Source organism: Pangasianodon hypophthalmus, chromosome 20 (genome assembly GCF_027358585.1).
Source record: "Pangasianodon hypophthalmus isolate fPanHyp1 chromosome 20, fPanHyp1.pri, whole genome shotgun sequence".
NCBI lineage: Eukaryota > Metazoa > Chordata > Actinopteri > Siluriformes > Pangasiidae > Pangasianodon > Pangasianodon hypophthalmus.
Window position 1 is genome coordinate 10,535,384 of NC_069729.1, and position 23,046 is coordinate 10,558,429.

At 42.7% G+C, this 23,046-nt stretch overlaps 1 protein-coding gene across 12 annotated transcripts in view; it reads right to left on the reverse strand.

Annotated features, from left to right (window-relative positions):
• kaznb (kazrin, periplakin interacting protein b) overlaps positions 1–23,046 on the reverse strand; it is a 153,642-nt gene that overhangs the window by 68,895 nt on the left and 61,701 nt on the right. For 7 of the 12 annotated variants that reach the window (XM_053227055.1, XM_053227054.1, XM_053227059.1 and 4 more), the window contains one exon: positions 3,033–3,140. The exons of 1 other annotated variant lie outside the window; for it this stretch is intronic. In XM_053227055.1, coding sequence (XP_053083030.1) covers positions 3,033–3,140 — 108 coding nt within the window. Of the gene's footprint in view, positions 3,141–23,046 lie in introns of those variants that run through there. 4 more of the 12 variants (XM_026935671.3, XM_026935668.3, XM_034314428.2 and 1 more) reach the window with 2 other exon arrangements.

The window sequence follows — 23,046 nt, forward strand, 5'->3', positions numbered from 1 at the left end:
TAAAAGTTAGAACAGTATTAAAAGTACATCAGCTGTGCCACAAAGTGTTGTCTTACACTGGAAATATATAGCTAAAAGCTAATCCCTGTTTGAGAGGTTGTCAACACATGTTCATTAAAAGCAGGTGCAGTGCGAAAAGTTCACCAGTTCACACAAATCAGATTAAACACAAACTAGTGCACATGGAGAGCCATACACACAATCATGCTGATCATACCTGTCTGAATCAGTGACTCAGTCCAATATGTCTCATTCTTTCTGTCAAACACACACACTTACCTGGTCTGCCATCCTCTATTTCACACCTCATGACCCCAACTGCACTGGCTCCAGTGGGATCTAGCGTCGGTATGTCTTCTCATAGCAAGAAAACTTGAGTTGACCTCCACACTTCATACACAAACACACACACACACACACACACACACACACGGCACATGGCCCTGTGCACTGGCTCCTCCTGTTACCAGGGTGGAGTTCCTTTGTGCACAGTCTCTCTCTCTCTCTCTGTCTCTCTCTCTCTCACATGCGTGCACTCTCTCACTCTCTCATGCATACTCAGGCAGTCTCCTCGGGCAGTTTGTTCTGCCCTCCCCCTCCACATGCTTCCATAACCTGTTCTCTCTCTCACTCCTCCCAGGCCAGCAGCCAGGGAGGGAGAAAGAGTGTGGGGAAGTTTCTTCATTTCTCCCAGCATTGTTCAAACTCACACACCCATCCACACATCAGTGGGTAATGAGAAATTGCTCTCTGAATCCTCAGGTGATAAGGCAGGTACATCTAATTTCATAGGATCACTTGCTTCAACTAATGGCCAGAAACCAACAATACAACTCTTAGCCAGTCATCCATGGCCTGTCCTTGTGCATATGTCTTTCAAAGATAAAAAGACATTAATATAGGTTTAACCAATGTCTTATTGCAGATTATTTGAATCTTTGTGGAACTAGGCCCAGTAGCCCTACAACGTTCTTAAGAAAAACACACAAAATGGTATGAATAAGTAAGGTCGGGCTGATTTCTTTCTAGCTCACACTGTCTACACATTCATGCATTCTATCGGGGACAGCCGTGTCAGCTAATTACACAGTGACATACCCCCTATATTTTATGTCCTTTTTGGTAAATGAAGTGAATTACATATTCTATCACCCTTTTTTCCCTTCATCAGGCCGAGGTGTGGCAGTTCCAGCCTTCCCACAGCAAAACATGCGACTTGCCTTCAGACAATGGGTCAGATCTGTGTGTAAACCTTCACAGACCTGACAGTGGGTTGTGTCGTGGCTCCCTGCATGGGTTTGTGTCAGCCTCAGATACCATGCAGACACTTGAGTGCTGTATTGCTTTAAATTTTTACTGACTCATCAGTGCTTTTCATTCACCTCTTGATTGAGCTGCCTGCTTCTAATGTTGTGTGTCGAGGTTCTAACATTCTGTGTGTGCACAGGAGATCAGCCATTTAGGTTTCTCAGTTCCTAACAAAACCCTCAAGTAAACATACACAACCATGTGAAAGATTGTTTGTAGTCTTTGTGAGTCAAATGCTCATATGGATATCTGAGAAGATTTGGCAGAGAGCACTTATCTGTTGCAGAATGAATGCGTCCAAATCTCAGCAGTATGGATTCATATGCCATTAACTGAGACATGGTCCAGGCCAGCGAATGAGTAAAACAGAAAAAAGAATCAGTCTTCATCCCTCCATCACTCCCCATCAGTGCTGAACCGTTTGCCTGCATAGTAGTTGTTGTTTAGCACATAGAGCAATATTTTAAACTGTGTAATGCAAAGATGGAGATAATAAACCACTGGCTGGATCTGTTTTCTTCTATGATCATTAATGGATCTAATGCTACATTCAAATAGGGTTGTATATTCACTGTGTTTATGAGAAGATTTCAGAACAAACCACTCTCATGAAATTAACAAACTCAGAAATTGTCATTCATTTGTTAGCTAGTTTCCCCATTTTTCATTTGCCTGAAGTTGTTCTCAAAACTTCAACTAGAATTGAAGTGAATAAAATAGACAATAGTCTACAGTATATTTGAGTAGACTGATAGAATAGAATAGAATAGAATAGAAGCGTTGATGTGAACAGAAGAGCTGACATGATTAGAATGAGGTAGATGAATTGCGGTGATGAAACAGAGGACTAGAACAGAATTGTACAGAATAGGAGCATTGAGGTAAATAAAATATACAGTAGAATATAATTGAATAAATTAATTTATTTGAAAAGAATAGTAAAATTGAGGTGACTAGAAAAGAATAGAATAGCATTATTCACATCTGAGTTAGTTGAAATGAACAGCACTTCTTTAAGAGTCCTCAGATGGTGGCTCCATGTTGTTTCATGCACACACACACACACACACACACACACACACACACAATTTTTTATTTATTCATTTTTTATTATTGACAATTGGATTTTAACAGTGAAAGAACAAACAACCTGTTGTGACGGATTTAGAGTATTAACAAGTTAAACATAAAAAAAAATTAAATGAACTAAAACTAAATGACAATACATAAATAGAAAAATACTACTAATAAAAAATAAAATATGTTTCCTTTTCGTTTTGACTCAATTGGGGGGTCCACACACACCAAGATACTTGCACAAAGTTTTCGCCTTTTTTGCAGGTACTCCAACGCCATCTCTCTCACGTTCCTCCATGCTGTTCTTCTTTGACCGCTATTCTTCTTCTACTTGTTTTATTGGCGGGTGCCGTTTGAGTGAGTTTTGTAGATGTTACAGCTAATGTTCTGTATACTGTCGCCTGCTTTACCGGAGGTGAATGTAGCAAACATATCAATTACACCCAGTGGGATTTTTTTTTTTTATAGAAAGATTAAAAATACGGGAGAAATACAGGAAAATATTTAAACGGGATGATAGCGGGATAGAATGGTAAAATACGGGAGAATCCCGGGAAAAACGGGAGGGTTGAGAGGTATGATAAGGCTGGATGTCACAGGAATGCTTAGCTCTGCATTTTACCAGTGCATGCATGAGTGTGCCTTACCTTTGTCCGAGGTGTCTGGTGTGCTAAAGTCCATGAGGCTTGACATGCCTGTCTGAAAGCAGATATCAGACACCACTGCCTTCTGTCTATGGACTGTAGACTCTGGTTCTGGAAAACAGTACATATTATGCTGAGTGACCTGCAGTGATATTAGCATATCATGTGGTTAATGTTAACCCCTTAAAATCTGTGCATATTATGAAGTTATTCATCATAAATTATAGTGTTCATTACTGATTATGAACTACAGTGAGACTAAGAAAAAACATGTTGGGGAATGCAGCATATTTTTTCCAGCATGATGAAACCATCCTCCTGTGGGCATAGGTGGATGGAGGAGACAGTTGGAGGGCGTGTGAGTCACTGTGCCAGCATCTCCCATCTATTACTGTTAATGTGTAATTTACGTGGTTACGTTGCAATTAGCATAGAATACCGCACATCCACACATCCACAGCCCTGATGGAGTCACGATGGACCAAGCCAAAGTGGAGGCCATAGTTGACTGGCCTTCACCTCAGATGATCAAAGACCTGAAGAAGTTCCTGGGCTTTGCAAACTTCTACCGCTGCTTTACCAGGGGCTTCAGCTCCATCGCCCATCCCTTGATATCACTGCTTTGTGGGTCTCCCAAGCGTCTGGTGTGGAATTCTGCAGCCAAACAGGCCTTCACTCAGCTCAAGACACTTAAGCATCCTGACCCAACTAATTCTTTCGTGGTAGAGACGGATGCATCCAAAGTGGGAGTCGGGGCCATTTTGTCCCAGTGATTTGGGGACAAACCCAAGCTTCACCCTTCCTTTCCCGGAAACCCAGCCAAGAAAAACAATGATGTTGTAACCGTGAGCTGTTGGCTGTCAAACTCACCTTGGAAGAGTGGCGACACTGGCTGGAGGGGGCCACTCATCCATTTGTGATTTTCATTTATCATAAGAACCTGGAATATCTACACACAGACAAGCATTTGAACCCCAAAGAAGCCCTCTGGTCTCTGTTCTTTGCTTGCTACCAATTTACCCTGTCATATCGTCCCAGCTCTAAGAACATGAAAGCGGACACGCTATCCTGCATCCATTCCCCTGAACCCTGAGGGACTGAGGAAGAGCTCATCTTTCTCCACCTACTGTGTGTAGGAGGGGTAAACTTGGAGCTGGACCAGGCCCTCTCACACATCCCTCAATGGTTCATTCCCTGCTCATGCCCTGTTAACAAGCTCTTTGTCTACAACGAGTTCAGACTTATCACCTGGGCCCACATCTCCCTAGCAACCAGTCACCCGAGCACTCATCGCACCTATCGTCTCCTGTGAGAGAAGTATTGGTGGTCGTGTATGTTCACTGAGGTACACCGGGTGGTGTTCTCCTGCATTGTATGTGCCCAGGTGAAAGTGCCCCACACCCTACCATCTGATAAACTCCTTCCACTGCCCAAACCACAGTGGCCCTGGTCCCACATAGCGATTGACTTCATCACCGACCTCCCAGAATAATGGGAAACCCTGTCATCCTAGTGGTAACCAATTGCTTTTCTGAGTCACTATGCTTAATCCCCCTCCCCAGCATACCTGGATCCCAGAGGAGACAGTGAGTGACTGGGGCCCCCAATTCACATCTCGTGGGTGGGCCTTTCCATTTGAGATTCTGTAAGCTTGGTCTGGAGGACATTTCTTTTCTTGCATTACCTCTAAAAACAGTCTTGCAGTGTAGCATTCAAACGATTTTTTGTTAAATATACTCTTTGCTAACAGGGCTGACCTTTGAGCTTGATATACTATGAGCTCCTATTTATTATGAACCCATTGTGTCTCCTGTTTTCTGTGTATTTAGCATTAGTCCTGCTGTTGCCTCTCTTACTCTGGCTTATCCCTAGGTCTGGGGTATGCACACCACAGCTGGGTCACTGGGCTAAATGTACATTTATGCCCATGGTTCTCAAAGTGTGTCCAGGGATCCCCAGGGGTCTGTGACATATATCCAGGGGTCCACAACTGTATTTTTTTTTTTTAAATACATGATGGTTGTGGAGAATACTATCAAATAGTATCAAGGTTGCTATAGTTATTTTTAGCTATCATAACTTTAACTGCAATTTTAATGAAAAAAATATGTTAATATGTGTAGATGTGTTAATATGATAAAGAGTGTTTCAAATCTACATCTGGATGAGTGAAAGGTCAGGAATAAGGCTTGAATGAATTAACAAGATTAAACTATTTCCCCTTATTGTTCCTTTTTAAAAAAAAAAAAACTAATTCGGTGTCATGCTTAATAGAAGTAAATTCTTTTACTCTGGAAGGGGTGTTTCAGAAACCCTGATTTACACCATTTATGCTTTCTACACTGGGGCTGTGGAGAGTCTTCTCACCGGAAACATCACCACCACAGTCTCTTCTCAGTGCTCCCATCAGGGAAGCGCTACCGGATCCTGAGGACCAACAGGAGACTCAGGAGGAGTTTCTACCTTCAGGCAATCCTGCTACTGAATGAGGACACTTGAGAAGACTGCATATGAGTTTGTTTTTATCCAAGCCATTCAATGACAGTGAGTATTAGTTATTTATTTAATGACACTTTTAAATGCTTTTAAGTTTTATGGTATGTTTTGGGGAAATGCATCTAAGTGAAATGAAATCTAAGTCCAAGTTCAACTCTCTAACATGTAAGGCATTCATGTCTTTGATTTCATGATAGCTAACACTTTCATCCATATAATACTAAAAAGTGTTAGGACTTGGACTATCTTGGCCTCTAGAGGCCGCTATTGCTTCCGTGTTTGTGTTTTTGTTTTGACAGCCATGTGCTTTTGTTTTCCATGTGCCTTGTGCCCCGCCTAGTCCTCATTACTTACACCTGTTTTCAGTTTGCCCCCTTGATTTGTTTGTGTATTTATACCCCCTCAGTTGGGCCTCTTGTCACGGAGTCTTTGTGCTGTTATGTTTAAGACTAGTAACCTCTGTTCCGTGTTCCTTACTTATGTCTTTGTGTTGTTTTTGGTACTTTGCTTTCTTGTGGACTTTTTGGACTTTGTATTTGCTGTTGTTGGATCTTCTGAGCGTTTGGATTTTTGCCTCTTTTTTTCTGATTTTTGGTTTCTTGGACTGTGCACTTTTGGATTTTTTTTTTAAATTTTTTTTCCCTTGTATCTTCTGAGTGTTTGGATTATACTTTTGTTATTTTTTGCCTTGGATGTTGGAGCTTAATTAATAAACTGTTTCCTTTACTTTACTCTCGCCTCACTCCCCTGCATTTGAGTCACTCCCCTGGTGGCCTAGTGGGGGTTTGCTGGATTACTACGCCGGTGACCCGGGTTCCATTCCCAGCAAAACCCTAACACAAAGTTTACAACATCAACAAAATTGAATATGAATTCAACATGATTACCTTCTTGATTCTCACTGTTTTGTTTGGTAAAATAAAAGTAAATAATATTTAGTATTATTATCATCTCCCTATTTTCATTTGATTTATGTTATGCAGTCTATCTGTATCAACATCTTTCATAGAATGCCAAGGAAAGAAAGATTACAAAGAAAAAACATAAGGAACTCTCAGTTGCAGCATCCCTCTCACAAGTTGGCTGAAGAGAGAGAATAAAGATGAAGTTACTGTTTCAAGTACTTTTTGTTTAAACTAATAAGCTATTAAACCATTATATTATAGTCCTAAAACAGTTGACACTGAAGAACAATAACAAGTGTTTATTAAAGGAATAATTCAATGATAATTGAAAAATGATAATTCTGTCATCATTTACTCACCCATATGCAGTTCTAAACCTGTATGACTTTGTTCTGTGGAACATAAGATATTTTTAAGAAATGTTTTTTGTCCTTATATTGAAAGCCTTTTCCGTTCATTATATGGACAAAATTATTCTTCATTATATCTAATTTTATGTTCTGCAGAACAAAGAATTTTCATTTTGGGGCGAACTATCACTTTAATATAAAGTATTCATTGATTTGTTGAAAGATAAGCAGTTGAGACAAGAGAGAAAGATGAAGGAGAGCTTACAGCCAATGAAGAAGAAGGTGAGATGAGTGAGGAAAAACAAGGACACATTAGGCCCAGTGAGGAAGAGGAAGAGATGAAAAGGGAGGTACAAAGAAAAGGATAGAAACATAACAGCGGAATGACCTGCTGAAGCAGATATGGAATACCAGGTTCAGGGTCCAGATGCACCAGAAGCAGATCCAGAAGTTGACCCATCCTTGATGGCCTTACAATTTCCAACAGACTCAGCTCATATTGATCAGTGTAAAATAAAGGTTAAGAGCAACTATATAGAGTTCTGCTGCTCTCTTGGGCCATGTCAACCAGTAGCTGGCTTTCCAAAAAATCCACAAGGACGCTCTTTTCAGAGCTGGCAACAACTGGCTGGAGTACTCTGTGGAAAAAGATGCAATGTACTGCTTTAGTTGTCTTCGCTTCTTGACAGAAAGAAAGTTTAAAGTCAGAACAGCATGGAGAACAGTTGGAGTTGTTAACTGGAGGAAGGCTGTTAAAAAGATTCATGAGCATGCAGCCACTGAAACCCATATGATCAGTATGCTGAGGTGGGCCAACTATAGAAAGGACCTTGAAGCTTTTACAGCTCAGTCTTCAGAATGTGAGTTAGAAAAATGAAATAGAAAGACAGAAAAACAGAGAAATCCTGCTTCGGTTAATAGACATCACAGTATATTAGGCAAGGCAAGGACTTGCTTTTAGGGGCCATGATGAAAGTAGCACCAGTTCAAACAGAGGAAACTTGAGGTTGTGCACCTCTTAGCTGAGTATAACAATGTCCTCAGAATGCATCTTGAGTGTATCCAGATCACTCAGTCCCACAAGAAGATGCCACAGGTGACACTTTTATCCAATAGGACCCAAAATGACCTAATAAGAGCTCTTGCAACACAAGTGAAGAATGTAATTCTGGAAGAGATTAATGAGGTGTAAGGAATTTATCTCATTTAGGTTAAGCTGATGTATTCTCCACCAAAATATGTAGGACATTAGCAGATCAGCTCAGAAGGGGAAATTTGTAAACTTAATATTTTAATAGCTGATCAACTATTCGTCCAGCAATAAGTTGAAACGAGTGTATTTATTATTGTGCATGGGATATTACCTCCGTGGCCACCAGCAATAATATCTTAAATATAATGAAACACTATATTGAGAGCACAGTAACAAGATCGGCAGTTTAAGGCAATAAATTTGAAGCACAGAGACACAAGACACTGGCCTTTAAACATCAGACGAGACTTTATTATACTAAGCTACTATACACATATACTAATCTACTACACACATATCCTAAACTACTACACACAACCAACACACACACAGACATACACATTCATACATGTAGGAATATGGAATGAGAAGAACCAGTGAGAATAATCAGAGAGTTGAGTTCTTAGACATGAACCTGACAAATCACGAGACCCTGACCTGAGTGAACCATCAACATAAATCAGCATTAATCGATGAAAAGAGTTTTAGGTTTACTGCACCAGCTTAATGAAGTTGGGAGGTATCAATACTTGCTTTGCCTAGGTGGTGAATGGAAGGAGTTGGTGTTGGTCAGCAGATTCTAGTTGGACCGGAGTTGGAGGATGTTAGAGAAGTTATTGATCGTTGCCGGAGAGGGAGGCTGGAGTCTGGACGGCTGGGCGAAGGGTGGAGTCAAGCGATGTTCGGTAATGCAAGTCTTGGAATCTTCTGGTGCAGGTTCTCTTCCTGTTCCAGCTCTGTTCTGGTCCCAGCTCTGTTCTTTGTTCTTGTGTTGTTGCGTTCCTGTGTGTTTGTGCGTTTTACTTGCTTGGGCATGAGTTTCTTATGCTAGTTTGGATGAGCCAGCCTCCTAAGGTCTTCAACCAACCGCAGGTCGGTTTGGAGATGATTGGAGAGCGGCTTGGCTGGCCCTCCAGCTAATTTGCAAGTGACCCCTCCCGGGTCGCCTCCTTCTCAATGTCCATTGTAATGTGGTCTCATTTACCTTTAATACTTATACTAACTGTGTGATATGAGATACTGAGAATTGCACACCATCAACAGCTTCAGCACATGGAAACAAACATGCAGATACCAAACACGACATACATACATGAGACCATTAGCTTCTGCATATAATGGTGTGTTTACAGAGTGACACAGGTCTAATATTATGTAATTTCATTAGTAGTAGGGTTGCATTGTAATGTTGGTTTAAATATATATGATTTTGGAGGTAGCACCAGACTTCCCACCCTGTGAGAAGTTGCCGTAACTGAGTTGTAAGTTAACCTTAGACTCTTGCCCTCTTGTTTGAGACAGCATGCGTGAGGGTATGTTCGCCATACATTGAAATAAGATAAGGCAGACACGAAGAAAGAAAAGAACATTCTTAAAAGTGGAGGAGTCTTAGGCATAGAGTGCTTTTGCTGATTCAGTTAAGTACAAAAGGTCATTCCAAACTCAGTACGATGTAGCGTGGTGTGGAGTGTGATAAATTTCAGCCAGTTCCCTAATCCAAACAAAAGGCCTCTGTTAAGGGTGGTCAATTCGATGTCAGCTCCACCGAGGGGTAATTTAGACCCTTTTTTGGGGGTTTTCTGCATTCCGATAACCGTTAGCATCCCTTAATGTTTAATGACCTGTCGTTTAGCCTAGACAGGCTGGAGCCATCTTAGGTCCGTTGGGTGGGAAGGGATGTCTTTGTCCTGTGTGTGGTTGGAGAGACAGTCAGTTTCTTCAGCTTGATAGTCTCGATTCCTACAGAGGCCAAGATATTTTCAATTCTTTTGGTTGAAACTGCTGATGTGCCACACTCAGAGCAAGTGAGTCCTTTGTGGTGCGGTTTGTCCAAGACATAGTTTAATTTAGTTTGTTTATTTATAAAGCACATTTAAAAACAACTGAAGTTGAAAACAAAATGCTGTACAAGTAGTATAAAACATATCTATATACAAAACATTTAACAATACAAATTACTGGAAGACAAATGGAAATTCTATAGCCTCATACTGAATTAAAAGATAAAGAATAAAAGTGAGTCTTCAAAGAGGATTTGAACATAGCAATAGAGGAAGATGATCTTATATGAAAAGGGAGACTATTCCAGAGCCTGGGAGCAGCCACTGTGAAAGCCCGGTCACCTATGGCTTTGGAACGTGAACATGGGGCTGTGAGGAGTAATTGACTTGATGATTGAAGAGATCTTGAGGCAGTATACGGAGTAAGGAGATCACATATATACTGTGGAGCAAGGCCATGCAAAGCTTTAAAAACAAATAATAAAATTTTAAGCTCAATCTGGAAATTGACTGGCAGCCAGTAAAGAGAATCGAGCACCGGAGTAATGTGCTTATGCTTTCTGGTGCCAGTCAAAAGTCTGGCCGCCGCATTTTCCACCATTTGCAGGTGATCTACAGCAGTCTTTGGCAACCCCAAAGGTGAATAACAGTTTCCAGAACCTGCTTAGATAGCAACTTCTTGATTTTAACAATAGATCTCAACTGAAAGAAGCTGCTTTTGACAATAGCACTAATTTGCTTATCAAAACACAACGAAGGATCTAGAAAAACACCAAGGTTTTTGACACAATCATGCACATTGGAAGACAGCGTACCTAACTGATAACACTGATAACAATAACAGCGAATGAGACTGGTGGACCAAAGATAATTATTTCAGTTTTATCAGTATTTAGCTGCAAAAAATTCATGTCCATCCAGCATTTAATGTCATTGAGACATTCAGATAGATTTGGCACAAAACAGCTGTCGCTTGTGCTAACAGGCAAATAAAGCTGCATGTCGTGAGGAGAACAATGATACGATAAGTTATGTTTCTGGGTAATGTAGCCAAGGGGAAGCATATATAGAGCAAACAGAAGAGGTCCCAAAATGGAAACCTGGGGAGCACCATAAGATATTTGTGCATGCGGTGAGAAACAATTCCCTATATGAAAAAGTTCTCCCCTTAAGAGAGAAAGAGGCAAACCACTTCAACAGAGATCCCTGAAACCCAGCGACATGATTCAGTCTTTTTAAAAGGATCTCATGGTCTACTGTGTCAAAAGCTACACTTAGATCAAGCAGGATTAAAAGACAGCAGGAGCCAGAGTCACGAGAGTGTTAAATATCATTGGTGACCTTTAATAAAGCAGATTCAGTACTGTGGAGTTCTCTAAAACCAGACTGAAATGTATCAAAAATGTTGAAAGTACTCAAGTATGAAGAGATCTGAGAATAAACAACTTTTTCCAAGACTTGAAATAAAAGATAGCTTGGAGATCGGTCTGTAATTATTCATACTGATCGAGTTTATGCCTTATTAACAATGGCTGGACTACAGCATGTTTAAAAGTGGCTGGTACAACTCCATTTTCTATGGAGCTATTAATAATAGCAGTAACAACCAGACTTAAAGCTGGGAAAGCCTCTTTAAAAATATCTGTAGGACAGTTTGTGGACTTCATATTTGTAATAATGTCAAAGCGTTGTGAAGGTAAGACAAGTTGAAACTGAGATAGACACAACAGAACTATGAGATGGTATGTTAGATCTGATGTCCTCAACTTTCTGGATGAAATGATTTAAGAACTGATCACACTGGGCGGTAGAACTCTCTAAAGGGCCACTAGGGGTAGGACTTAAAAAAAAAACAAAATTAATTTGACTAAAAAGTACCTTAGGTGCATTTCATGCAGTTAAGTCTGACATATATTTGAACTGTGCTTCCTTAACAGAGCTCTGATAATGCCTAAGACACTCCCTAAGAGTTTCATAAGATACCTGTAGTTTATCTTTCTTCCATTTGTGCTCAGCGCGCTTACACTCCTGTCTAAGGGCACAAATGGACCCACCTAGCCAGAGCTTTATGCATCGCTTTGGGTCATTGTAACCAAAAGGGGGCAACTGAGTCCACTTCGTCAGGGTTGACACAAACGGAGAGCCACAACATTTGGCAGTTGGGAAGATATGTAGACATCATTGAAGAACCTGGCATTAGAGGAATTAAGACGTCTAGAATAACACGGTGGGTGATAAGATTTGAACAATGGACATGACAGCACAGATTCAAAAACAACTGGGCAATGATCGGAAATAGCAACAACACATATTTCGAGGTTTGCCACAGAAAAACCAAATGACATCACCAAATCAAGAGTATGACCCTTCTGATGTGTAGGTCCAGAGACAGATTGAACAAGGTAAAAAATGTCAATGAGACAGAAAAACTCTTTTACCAGGGGTTTTAACTGGCAACAAATATGTATGTTAAAATTGCTCATAATCAGAAGTCTATCAGCACATGACACCACAGAGGACAAAAAGTCAGAGAATTCCTGGATGAAGTCCTTATTAAATTTACGTGGTCTGTAAACCAGTGCACATAGCAAGAAGGTAGGAAGATTCAGAGGTAGGATGAAAATTCATCGGTAGGCTACTAATGCCAAGTCTACAATCAAAACAGTTCTTGAAAATTGTTGCTATTCCACCTCCACAACCTGCAGTTCTTGGAGTATTAAAAAACAGGCAGTCTGAAGGAGTGAGTTCCTTTAGGGCCATAGAGTCACCACGGCTGAGCCAGGTCTCCGTCACAAAAAAAAATCCAGAGCACAAGTGGTGAAAAAGTCACTAAAAATAAATTATTTACTGGACAAAGACCTAGCATTTATTAGAGCAAATTTAACAGGGTGGTCCATAGTACACACTGGGTCTGACACGGTATTATTTGTTGGTAGATATTCCAGTGATCTGAGATTGTTGAAGTTAGCTCCTCCATTTCCAGCACTTGATCTAGAGTGAAAGCTGTGAAAAGGAGACCAGATGGCCAATATTTGATCATCGATGTGTCGGGGGGAATGACAGGACAATGTTTGCGTTTAGAGCTGCGATGGACATAGTGTGAGTGACGAGCAATTCCCAAGTCGATACATGTTTTATAAACTCCAACTGGCAGGCGCAATGAAGAATTCCAACGATAAAGCTCTGCAGATGAGTAGTGATAAACCATTGCGATAAAAACACACAACCAGGAACAGCGCATCTTTCTGCCCTGTCTACACAACCATACTGTGAAACGCGTTAGCCTAAACACCACAGGACCACTGTAGGATCTGAAGCGAACAGGCAAGGAAAGCAAAGAAGCCATAAAGCTTGGAATTCTGCTCCCAGACTTTGCAGACCCAAGTTAATTACCGCTTGTTTACTGATTGCTGGATTTCAACTGTCCTGTGAACAATCGGCAACTGATAGGACATCCCTGACCAGAGGACGAACCCTCTCAGCCAAGAGGAACCTCTGTCAAACTTACTGATCTAGGCCGTTGGCCAAGATCAGATGGCTCATCCAACACAATGGTAAAACTGATAACTACAGAAAAGTGGGGGGGGGGGGAGACTCACCCAAGGACCCTCATGGAATGAGACCTTTGTTCTCCCCAGGAACACAAAGTTCACCACCCTTCACACATTCCACAGAACCCAGCTTTAACAGACTATATAAGGCTACTTTACATCTCCTGTAAGGACTTTTAAAATGATGCACCACAGTTTGAAAACTTGTTGCCTCTTTTAATGTCATTCTGTGTATGCATGCTTATAGCCACCAGGTCATTATGATGCTTTTGATCATTTAACAGGTATCATAGTGTTTGTGAGTGTATCAGTAATAGCAGGTATGTCATGTTTGGTATGTGTGATCGCTATTGAATTTCCTAAGGGTTGGTATAACGTAAAGTTGAGTACAATGTATTACATGCATGTTACCAAGTTCCTTCTTCCTCAAATGGGTCTGGCCTTGACGTGGCGAGGAGGCTTGTGCGTTCCAGTGACCCTGGAGAGCGATACCATCTGGAGCTTACTCCTGGTAGGGTCACCCTTGGCGGGCCGGTCTCCAGGGCAGGTTCCAGACAAACAAAGACCCCAGCGTGTCGGTAGTGACGCCTGCGGCACAGATCCTGTCACACCCATGGAAGTCAGAGCCGCTCTGAAAAAACTGAACAACAGGAAAGCCCCCGGCATCTGTGCAATAACCGCCGAGATGCTAAAATCAGGCGGGGACAGCATTGTCGAGTGGCTGACCCACATCTTTAACCAGGTGTGGGAGACAGAGAGGCTTCCCAGTGACTGGACCAGAGGAGTCATCCTGCCCTTCTGGAAACGTAAGGGCGACAGGCTAGTCTGCGGCAACCACAGAGGCATTACCTTGTTATCCATCCCTGGCAAGCTCTTCACCAGGATCTTGCTCACACGTGCTCTCCCAGCCATCAGAAGCAGCCGCGGTCCCCAGCAGGCTGGCTTCGTGCCCAACCGCTCCACAATAGACCACATCTCCGCCGTTCGACGGCTCATAGAGAAGACCTACGAATTCCGTAAAGATCACCATCTATACGTGGCATTCGTAGATCTGAAGGCTGCCTTTGACAGCGTCTGCCACTCTTCACTCTGGAGTATCCTACAGGCCCTTGGAGCACCACCTAAGATTGTTGCCCTGCTCAAGCTGCTTTAGAGCAACGCACAGAGCTGTGTCCGTGTGAACGGCAGAGACTCTGACTGGTTTCCCATCTCCAGTGGCGTCCACCAGGGCTGTGTGGCTGCTCCTGATCTCTTCAACTGCATCATTGACCATCTGATGTCTAAGGTTTGTGAACGGGTCCCCGGAGTGCCCTTTGGCAGTTACCACCTGACTGACCTGGAGTACGCTGATGACACCATCCTGCTCAGCACATCCTACAGCCAGCTGAGAGACGCTCTGGGCGTATACAGTGAAGAGGCAGAGAAGCTTGGCCTCCATGTGAGCTGGACAAAAACTAAGTTCATGCGTGTCGGTGATGGACCGGACCCACCTCCCCTTCGGCTTGGGGACAACATCGTAAAGCCCGTCAAGAACTTTGTATATCTGGGATCCACTGTGACAGATAATGGGGACCTAAAACCAGAGATTCTCCGCAGAAGAGCCCTGGCAGCATCAGCTCTGCAGTCTCTCTGGAAACCACTCTGGCGGCACCAGACCATCTCACGCAAGACGAAGCTCCGGATTTACAACTCCGCCGTACTCTCTATCCTGCTATATGGCTCGGAAACATGGCCCTTAAACAAGACTCTGGCTGCAAGAATAGATGGCTTTGATAGCAGGGCTCTCAGAACCATCGAAAACATCAGGTGGCCCCAGCGAGTCTCCAACGAGGCGCTTAGAGCCCGCACGTGCCAGCCCAGAGCATCTGGCCTGGTCGCACAACGCCGCACCCGCTGGTTCGGTCATGTCCTCCGTCTCCCACCTGACCATCCGACAAAAGCCATTCTCCAGTTTGACCCGAGGGCTGCAGGCTGGAGACGACCACGAGGCAAGCCCCGCACCCAGTGGCTTGACGTCGTCGCGGGGGACCTCCAACAATACGGAGTTGCTGTGGAGGATGCAGAGCAGCTGGCACAAGACCACCAGTGCTGGAAAAAACTGGTTCATCTGGTCAGCTCAACGCACCGGGATGGGTCACCCCCCCACCCCCAATTGCAGGAGCCCAAAAGAAAAGAAAGAAGTACCAAGTTCCTTACAAAAGTTCTAATTTAACCATTGTGCAAAGTTTGCAAAGCACATAACTCAGAGACCAGAATGTTAATTAGTGTCAGAGGAGGAGAATACAGTTTATACCCTGCCCCAAGATCCTGCTGATTGGAGCAAACACTTTGGGGTCAGTCCAACTGGAAAGGGTTAAAACCCCCTGACACAAAGGAAACTCTGAGTCTCATCCACCACATCTTTGCAAGAGTCTCATCCAATCCATCTTTGAGAGAGTCCAACACATCTTTGGAGTCTCATCCAACACATCAAGAGTCCATCTGGTAGCCTCTACCAACATTTTCAAGGAGATCTCTTCAACTAATAGCTCAAGAGAGTCTCCATCCACATCTGAAGGAAGTCTCATCAACCAAGAGCTTTAGAAGTTCATCACGAGAAGATCACGCTTGCTCCGAGACTCCGCATCCAGACTGGTTCCTGCAAAGCCTCCAACTCTCGCCTTCGCATCGCCGTGAAAGTTTTGCAACCCGCCTATGAGACTCCGCCGGGTTCGCGCCTCACTCTGTTTATCAGCCCCATTGGTCTTTCGAGACGCTACATAAGGCCAACCAGACTGTCGACCAATCAACATCGCCGGAAACTCCTTCCAAACAACAACGCAACGAGTATAGTACCTCCCTGGCAACACAAACGCAAGTATAGTACCTCCAGATTCTCGCTGAACTGGTGCATTTAATACAAGTTTAAAGCCCTTCTAAACGAAGTGAGTTAAATTAAACTGATAAGTTGATGGTTCATTCAGGTCATGGTTTGAGAAACTGATAGAAACTCGGAATTTCATTCACTCTCTTTTCAAAGCCATTTTTACCCCTGTTTACGTGTGTGTGTGTGTGTGTTTGTGTTAGATTAGTTTCTCTGTTTTAGAATAGTAATAAAGTCTCGTCTGATTTTTAAAGGCCAGTGACTTGTGTCTCTGTGCTTCAGATTTATTGCCTTAAACTGCCGATCTTGTTACTGTTATATTCTTATTATATTCTTAAAATAGTGTTTCACTATATTTAGGATAATATTTCCAGTGGCCACGGAGGTAATATCCCATACACAATTAATAAATACACTCATTTCAACTTATCGCTGGACGAATAGCTGATCAGCTATTAAAAGATTAAGTTTACAAATTTCCCCTTCTGAGCTGATCTGCTAATTTCCTTACATTATTGGTGGAGAATACATCAGCTTAACCTAAACAGCTAATTTCCTTACACCACCTAGAAAACCATCGGGCAGGAAAAAGAGCAAGCAGGTAAAGGATGCCCCAAACCTTTAAGACCCAATGGAGAATAACAAGCAATAAACCAGTAAGAAAGTGGAAACTTACCCATGGGTCTATATGCAACACACTAGGGGTAACCAGGGTGCGGAAAGCTCGCGGTAGGCCAGTGCAGGACAGGGAAAAAGAATGTAATCCTCATATACAGGGAGCAAATTCGCACTGTCCAGTGGTATGGTTACAAAGACAAATACAAACAAGTCACAACAAAATACCGGAGGGCAATTGCAGACGGACACGCCAGCGTTCACCCAAACCAGAAGCGTGTGTAGTCAAGGTGTTGCAAGTACATGCAAATAAAGCACTTCATCGAAGTGTGTCATGTGAAATAAACAAGTGGCAAAGACTTCGATGAAATGGTAATGGCCCTTCTTTCAGAAAATGGATGAAAACTGAAAATATCCGGGGTCGAGGCTATGATGGTGCAGCGAACATGAGTGCTAGTTACAAGGAGCTGCAGGCTAGAATTCAGAGCCAAAATGAAAAAGCACTGGATGTGCACTGCCAGGCACACTGTTTAAACTTAGTGTTAATGGAGACTGCTAAATCAATCCCCCATTTTGTGCATTTTTTAAATTTGGTAAAGAGGCTCTATACTTTCCTGTCTTCTTCTAGCAAGCACCATGCTGCATTCATAGTAATGCAAAAGTTGTTATATGCTGGAGAGAAAACCTGAGAATTAAAATGGCTGACTGACACATGCTGGGCCTGTCGAGAAAATGCCTTAAAAGTACTAGAGAAAGTCTTTTCTGCAGTTATGCAGCTGTTGAAAAAATTGTCAGAGAGCAATTGTTGGGTTCTGCCCCTTTAAGAATGCGATGCTTTAGAGCGTATATGATTCAGAATCATTGAAAGGAAAAAAAAAACGATGCACAGCACGAGATTCATGTATCCTGTTAAGACTTAAAACGACCTAATAACATCTAAATTGCTTTTTATTTTGATTCTTTCCTGATCGCAGCGTGGTGAGCATATTTTATTGTTGTTTCTGAATCATTTGTAGTTCATGTTAAGGTTTATTGAGATCGCTGTGGATAACCAGCATCTAAACGCCAAATGTGACGCAGTTGTTATTTAACTATGATTATACACTTGTTTGGTTTCTATTAAAAAGCGAAAATGTTCTGAAGATGTTTGTTAGCATATTTTGAGATATTTGGAGCTTAAGCCTAATGTTTAAGAATTTATATAGAAGGATTCTGATTTGCTGAAGTTATAATGTAAAACGTACTGATCATGAAGTGATGTAGTAATCTAAGTGGACTAAGTTGTGTTAATTTTGTAATCTAATTTTAAGTTGTTTATCTTTGTTTACTGTTTGACCACACCCACATACACTTAAATACAAATATTCAATGCTACAATGATGTACAACAATGTTACTTCAATTCAAAGACTGTAAATTGTGAGTTCTTCACAAAAGGAAGTAAAGGAAAGAAACAACAACTATCCTAATGTTATCTTTATTGGTAACAGCAATCCACCTGATCCAGCTGCAGGTGATGCTCTGATGTTTCATAGCATAAATTTTGAGTTTATGCTTTGTTTGGAAGTGGCCACCCCAGTGTTTCAAGAGACTGTTGTTGCATCAGCTGCTCATCAGTGTAAATCAGTGTAGATCTGGCAGTGTCATACACAGTTGTGGAAGGAGTGCTAAAAAGGCTTCAGGAACTGAGGGCAGAAAGTGAAGTCAACAGGAGACGACCATCACCCAGAGAATTTGGAGAAGTTCTACTGAACAAGGGTGCACTACACCTTTTTTGGACACCATTACTCAAGAGATAGTAAGACGATTCTAAGGAAAGGATAATAGTTCAACTGGGATTATCGTCAAAGGCTTACACAGTCTAACATAGCATCATAGCATACACAGTAGCATCCAGATGGTCAAAAGGAGTAGATCCTGGTGATTTTGAACTTGTGAGAACAGTTAGCAAGTTCTGTGGGGTTGAGGAAGAAACTTAGTGAACTTACAGAACAGAAACTTACAGAACTTAGTGTTTCATGCATCCTACTCCATCCCCAAAAGCAATGTCCAGGAAATGCTCAAGTGCCTAAAAGACTATGAGATTGAGACTGTTTTCCATTCTCCTTCTCAAAATATATGCCACATTACCTATGTCCACATCTACAGTTGAATGGTCATTTTCAAAGTTAAAATTTCTGAAATCCAGACTTTGAAATCTATGTAATGAAGAGAGGCTCTCTGACCTATGGCTACTCTTATTCAAGTCTGACATTCCAATTAACCATGATGAAGTCATTAAAATATTCAAAAACACAAGACAGACAAGTGCTGCTTTAAATACAGGTGAGTTATTTAATAAATAATTATATTTAAATACCGTAAAAATACTTTTGGTTAGGTACATTAAAGTACTAAGTATTTTTAGTGCCCTTTTTGGTCCTTCCACCCCTGTATGGAGGTCTGTGCATGCCACTGCCATTGTTTTTCTTTTATCACTGCAGTGCCATTATAATTTTAGTTAAACAAGTTTATAATTGTATTATTTGTAATTGTATAATGTCTTTATTGTTGTACCTGCTTTTTATGCTGCCTCTTGGCCAGGTCGTCATTGTAAATGAGAACTGGTTCTCAATTGACTTACCTTAAATAAAGGTTATTATTATTATTGTTGTAATGTGGTAACACACCCAGGCCTGGAATCAAAACAAGTTCTCTGTGTATGGGAGACCTGAGAAAACTGAGTGAGCTTCCAACCAGCACTTAATAGATAGAACCCAAGTGCAGAGCAAACAGAGAGAAAAAAAAAGAAGAAAAAAAAATCACTTGACCAATTACCGGTCAAGCCTTTTGTCAGCACTATGAAATAAAGACTGAGTGCTTGAGAACCTGCGTGATACTCTTAAGTAGCCAGAGGGACAGATGTGGCTCATTGCTCCTGATTATTTTGTTAATGGTCCTGTTTATCCTTCTTGTGGCTGTAGGCGGCTTAGCCAATGATACAGCCACAGGCTGGGCAGTTACAGGAACCCCCCCACTGAGGAACAGCTCCCAAAGTTCCCAGCCCCATAGTATGGTTGTGCTTGAAGCTTGGGGTCAAGAATGTGGTGTGTCGGCACCCATAAGCTCTCTTCAATACCATATCCTTCCCAGTCAGCAAAGTACTGGGTGCTACCCTGGACCCACTGCATGTCCAAGACATGTCCACCAGGCATGGGGCTGAGGGAGCTGGGGTCAGATCTGGGGCATGGGTGCTGCAAAGTATGAGCTTCAGGTGGCACATGTTAAATGTGGGGTTGGTGCACCTAGAGCACGGGAGGAGCAACTGATAAGAAACCAGGTTTATTCCCTGAACAATCTTGAAGGGACCTATATAGCATGGAGCCAGCTTCCGAGACTCCATATGGTGGGGCAAGTCCTTGGCGGAGAACTAGACCCATTGTCCTGTACCTCTAGCAGCTGGCAAAAGGCCCTCCAACACCAGCTGGCAAACTGCGAGCCTCGGTCCAATACCACATCATCCAAGGGTAACCAGTGGACCCAGACTACATGCTGCAGTAGTAGTCTTGCTGTCTCCTTGGCTGATGGGAACTTGGGTATTCCAATGAATTTGCAGGCCTTAGAGAACCATTCAATCTCAAATAAGATCAACATGTTGTCCTGGGATGCAGGCAGTCTGGTGATAAAGCCTAGAAAGGTGGAACCACACATGCAAAGGGATAGGCAAAGGGCCTGCGGGTCTTGTCCTGGGCTTCTTGTTGTGAGCACATACCTGGCAGGCTGATATATAGGCCTAAACATCCTTGTCCATACTTGGCAACCAGAAACACCTACATAGGAATTCCAGGATGTGAGTGACCCCTGGATGAGCCACGAATGGTGAGGCATGTCCCCACCACAGCAATTTGGCCTCAAGAGAGGTGGGACCATCTGGAGGCCCTCCACTCAGGTTTGGCTCAATCTGGAGCGTACACTGAATTTTCCACCCCCAACAAACTGGAGCCATAATTCATGTTTCAGGGACAATAGTTTCTGGTGCTCAGTAGATGGGGGCATCCACTGGCGGGAGAGGGCATTGGGCTTTGGGCCTGGTCGAAACGACAGCACAAAAGAGTGTTGTGGGATAAGACACTTCAGAGTCAAACTCAAAGTCTGCTTTATTGTCAATTCTGCCACAAGTTCAGCACAAACAGAGAATTGAAAATGGAAAAATACAAATAAGTACATATAAATATAGTATAAATATAGATCCACAAGGCACAACAGATAGAGTGCAAACAGTGCAAATGTAAAGATAATAGTGCAAAGAGCTTATCAGACTGTTTAAAGTGACAGAGCAGTCAGAAGAGGTAGTTTACAGTCCAATGCTGTATGAGGTAGAGCACAGACTAATGCTGCACAGGTGACTGATGCAGGTCCGTGGGGTGGGGGGGTGGATTTGTCCTGGGGAAGTGTGTGTGAGTGTGTGTGTGTGGGTGTGTGTCGGTGTGTGTGTGTGTGTGTGTGGGGGGGGGGGGGGGGGGTCAGAGGGTCAGAGTTTGTCAGTGCATGGGGCAGAGAGAACTTGCCCTGCTGAATGTAGGCCAAGTTCCTATGGTCTATCCTTCATTCCTCTAGGGCCAGTTTAACTCCCAAGAGTTCCTGATCCCCAATATTGTAATTATGCTCTGCAGGAGTGAGGCAATGTGAAAAGAAGGTGCATCCATCTCTACCACAAAGGGGAGCTGGGGTTCTGGGAGCTGCAGGACTGGGGCCATGGACAGGTGGAACTTGAGCTCCTTGAATGCCTCCTAGGTTTCTGAGTTCCACTGAAACTGCCTTGTGGACTTCTGGACAGGTGGAGCTTGAGCTCCTTGAATGCCTTTACAAAGAAGCCCACAAGGCAGAACTTCTTTTCACATAGTGGTCTGGCCATGGTGCTAAAATTCCAGATTAAATGCAGGAAGAAATTAGCAAAGCCCAAAAAGTGTTGCACTAGGCGGAGAGATGTCAGATGCAGCCAGTTCATGACTGCCTTGGTCTTAGCTGTTAACTATTTGAAATGCAGCATTATTGTAACAGCCCAGCCTGGGGCTGCGTCATCAGCTTTGGCCAACCTGTGCCCACCAGAAGGAGGCCTCTTGAATGTAGTCTCCCATGGCTTTCCACTCAGGGCCTGATAGGGAGAACAGTCTGGCCCAGGGAGGACTATTAACAGGGAGAAGGTCAAAGGTACAGTGGGGTGTTCCCAGTATGCAGTAGTTAATACCTAACAAAGTGGTCCAAGGACAACTGGAAGGACAACCGGTGAACCAGTGGGCACCCGAGGCTCACTGATTTACATGGGGAGCGAAAGCCAGCCCATCTGATCCGATCCCATAGAAGAGCTACAGTAGCACAAATTGCTGAAAAGGTTAATGCTGGCTATGATAGAAAGGTGTTAGAACACATAGTGCATCGCAGCTTGCTGCATATGGGGCTGCGTAGCTGAAGACCAGTCAGAGTACCCATGCTGTCCCCTGTCCACTGCCGGAAGCACCTATAACTGGCACGTGAGCATCAAAACTGGACCATGGAGCAATGGAAGATGGTGGCCTGGTCTGATGAATCAGATTTTCTTTTACGTCATGTGGATGGCCGGGTGCATGTTCATAACTTACCTGGGGCAGAGATGGTACCAGGATGCACTATGGGAAGAAGGCAAGCTGGGGGAGGAAGTGTGATGCTGGGAAAGCTTGAGTCCAGGCATTCATGTGGATGTTACTTTGACACGTGCCACTTTGTTGCAGGCCAAGTACATCCCTTCATGGGAACAGTATTCCCTAATGGCAGTGGCCTCTTTCAGCAGGATAATGTGCCCTGCCACACTGCAAAAAATGTTCAGGAATGGTTTGAGGAACATGCCACAGAGTTCAAGGTGTTGACTTGGCCTCCAAATTCTCCAGATCACACACACACATATACACATACTATTCTGTACTAATGTGCTAAAGCTTGTCATCTACATCCATCTAAACATACTGTATGTTCCACAACAAGAATTATTATAAATACCCTTTGACTGAGAAAAAAAAGTTATATGATGGTGTGATGGTTTGTTTGTGGAAAAACTAATTAAGTGTGAACATTACACTACTGTTCCTTTAAGTTTGTAATCATTCAGAAATTGCCTTGTTTTTGAAAGAAAATCACTTTTAACATTAGATTGCTCAGAAATACAATCTAGACATTGTTAAGGTTGTAATGT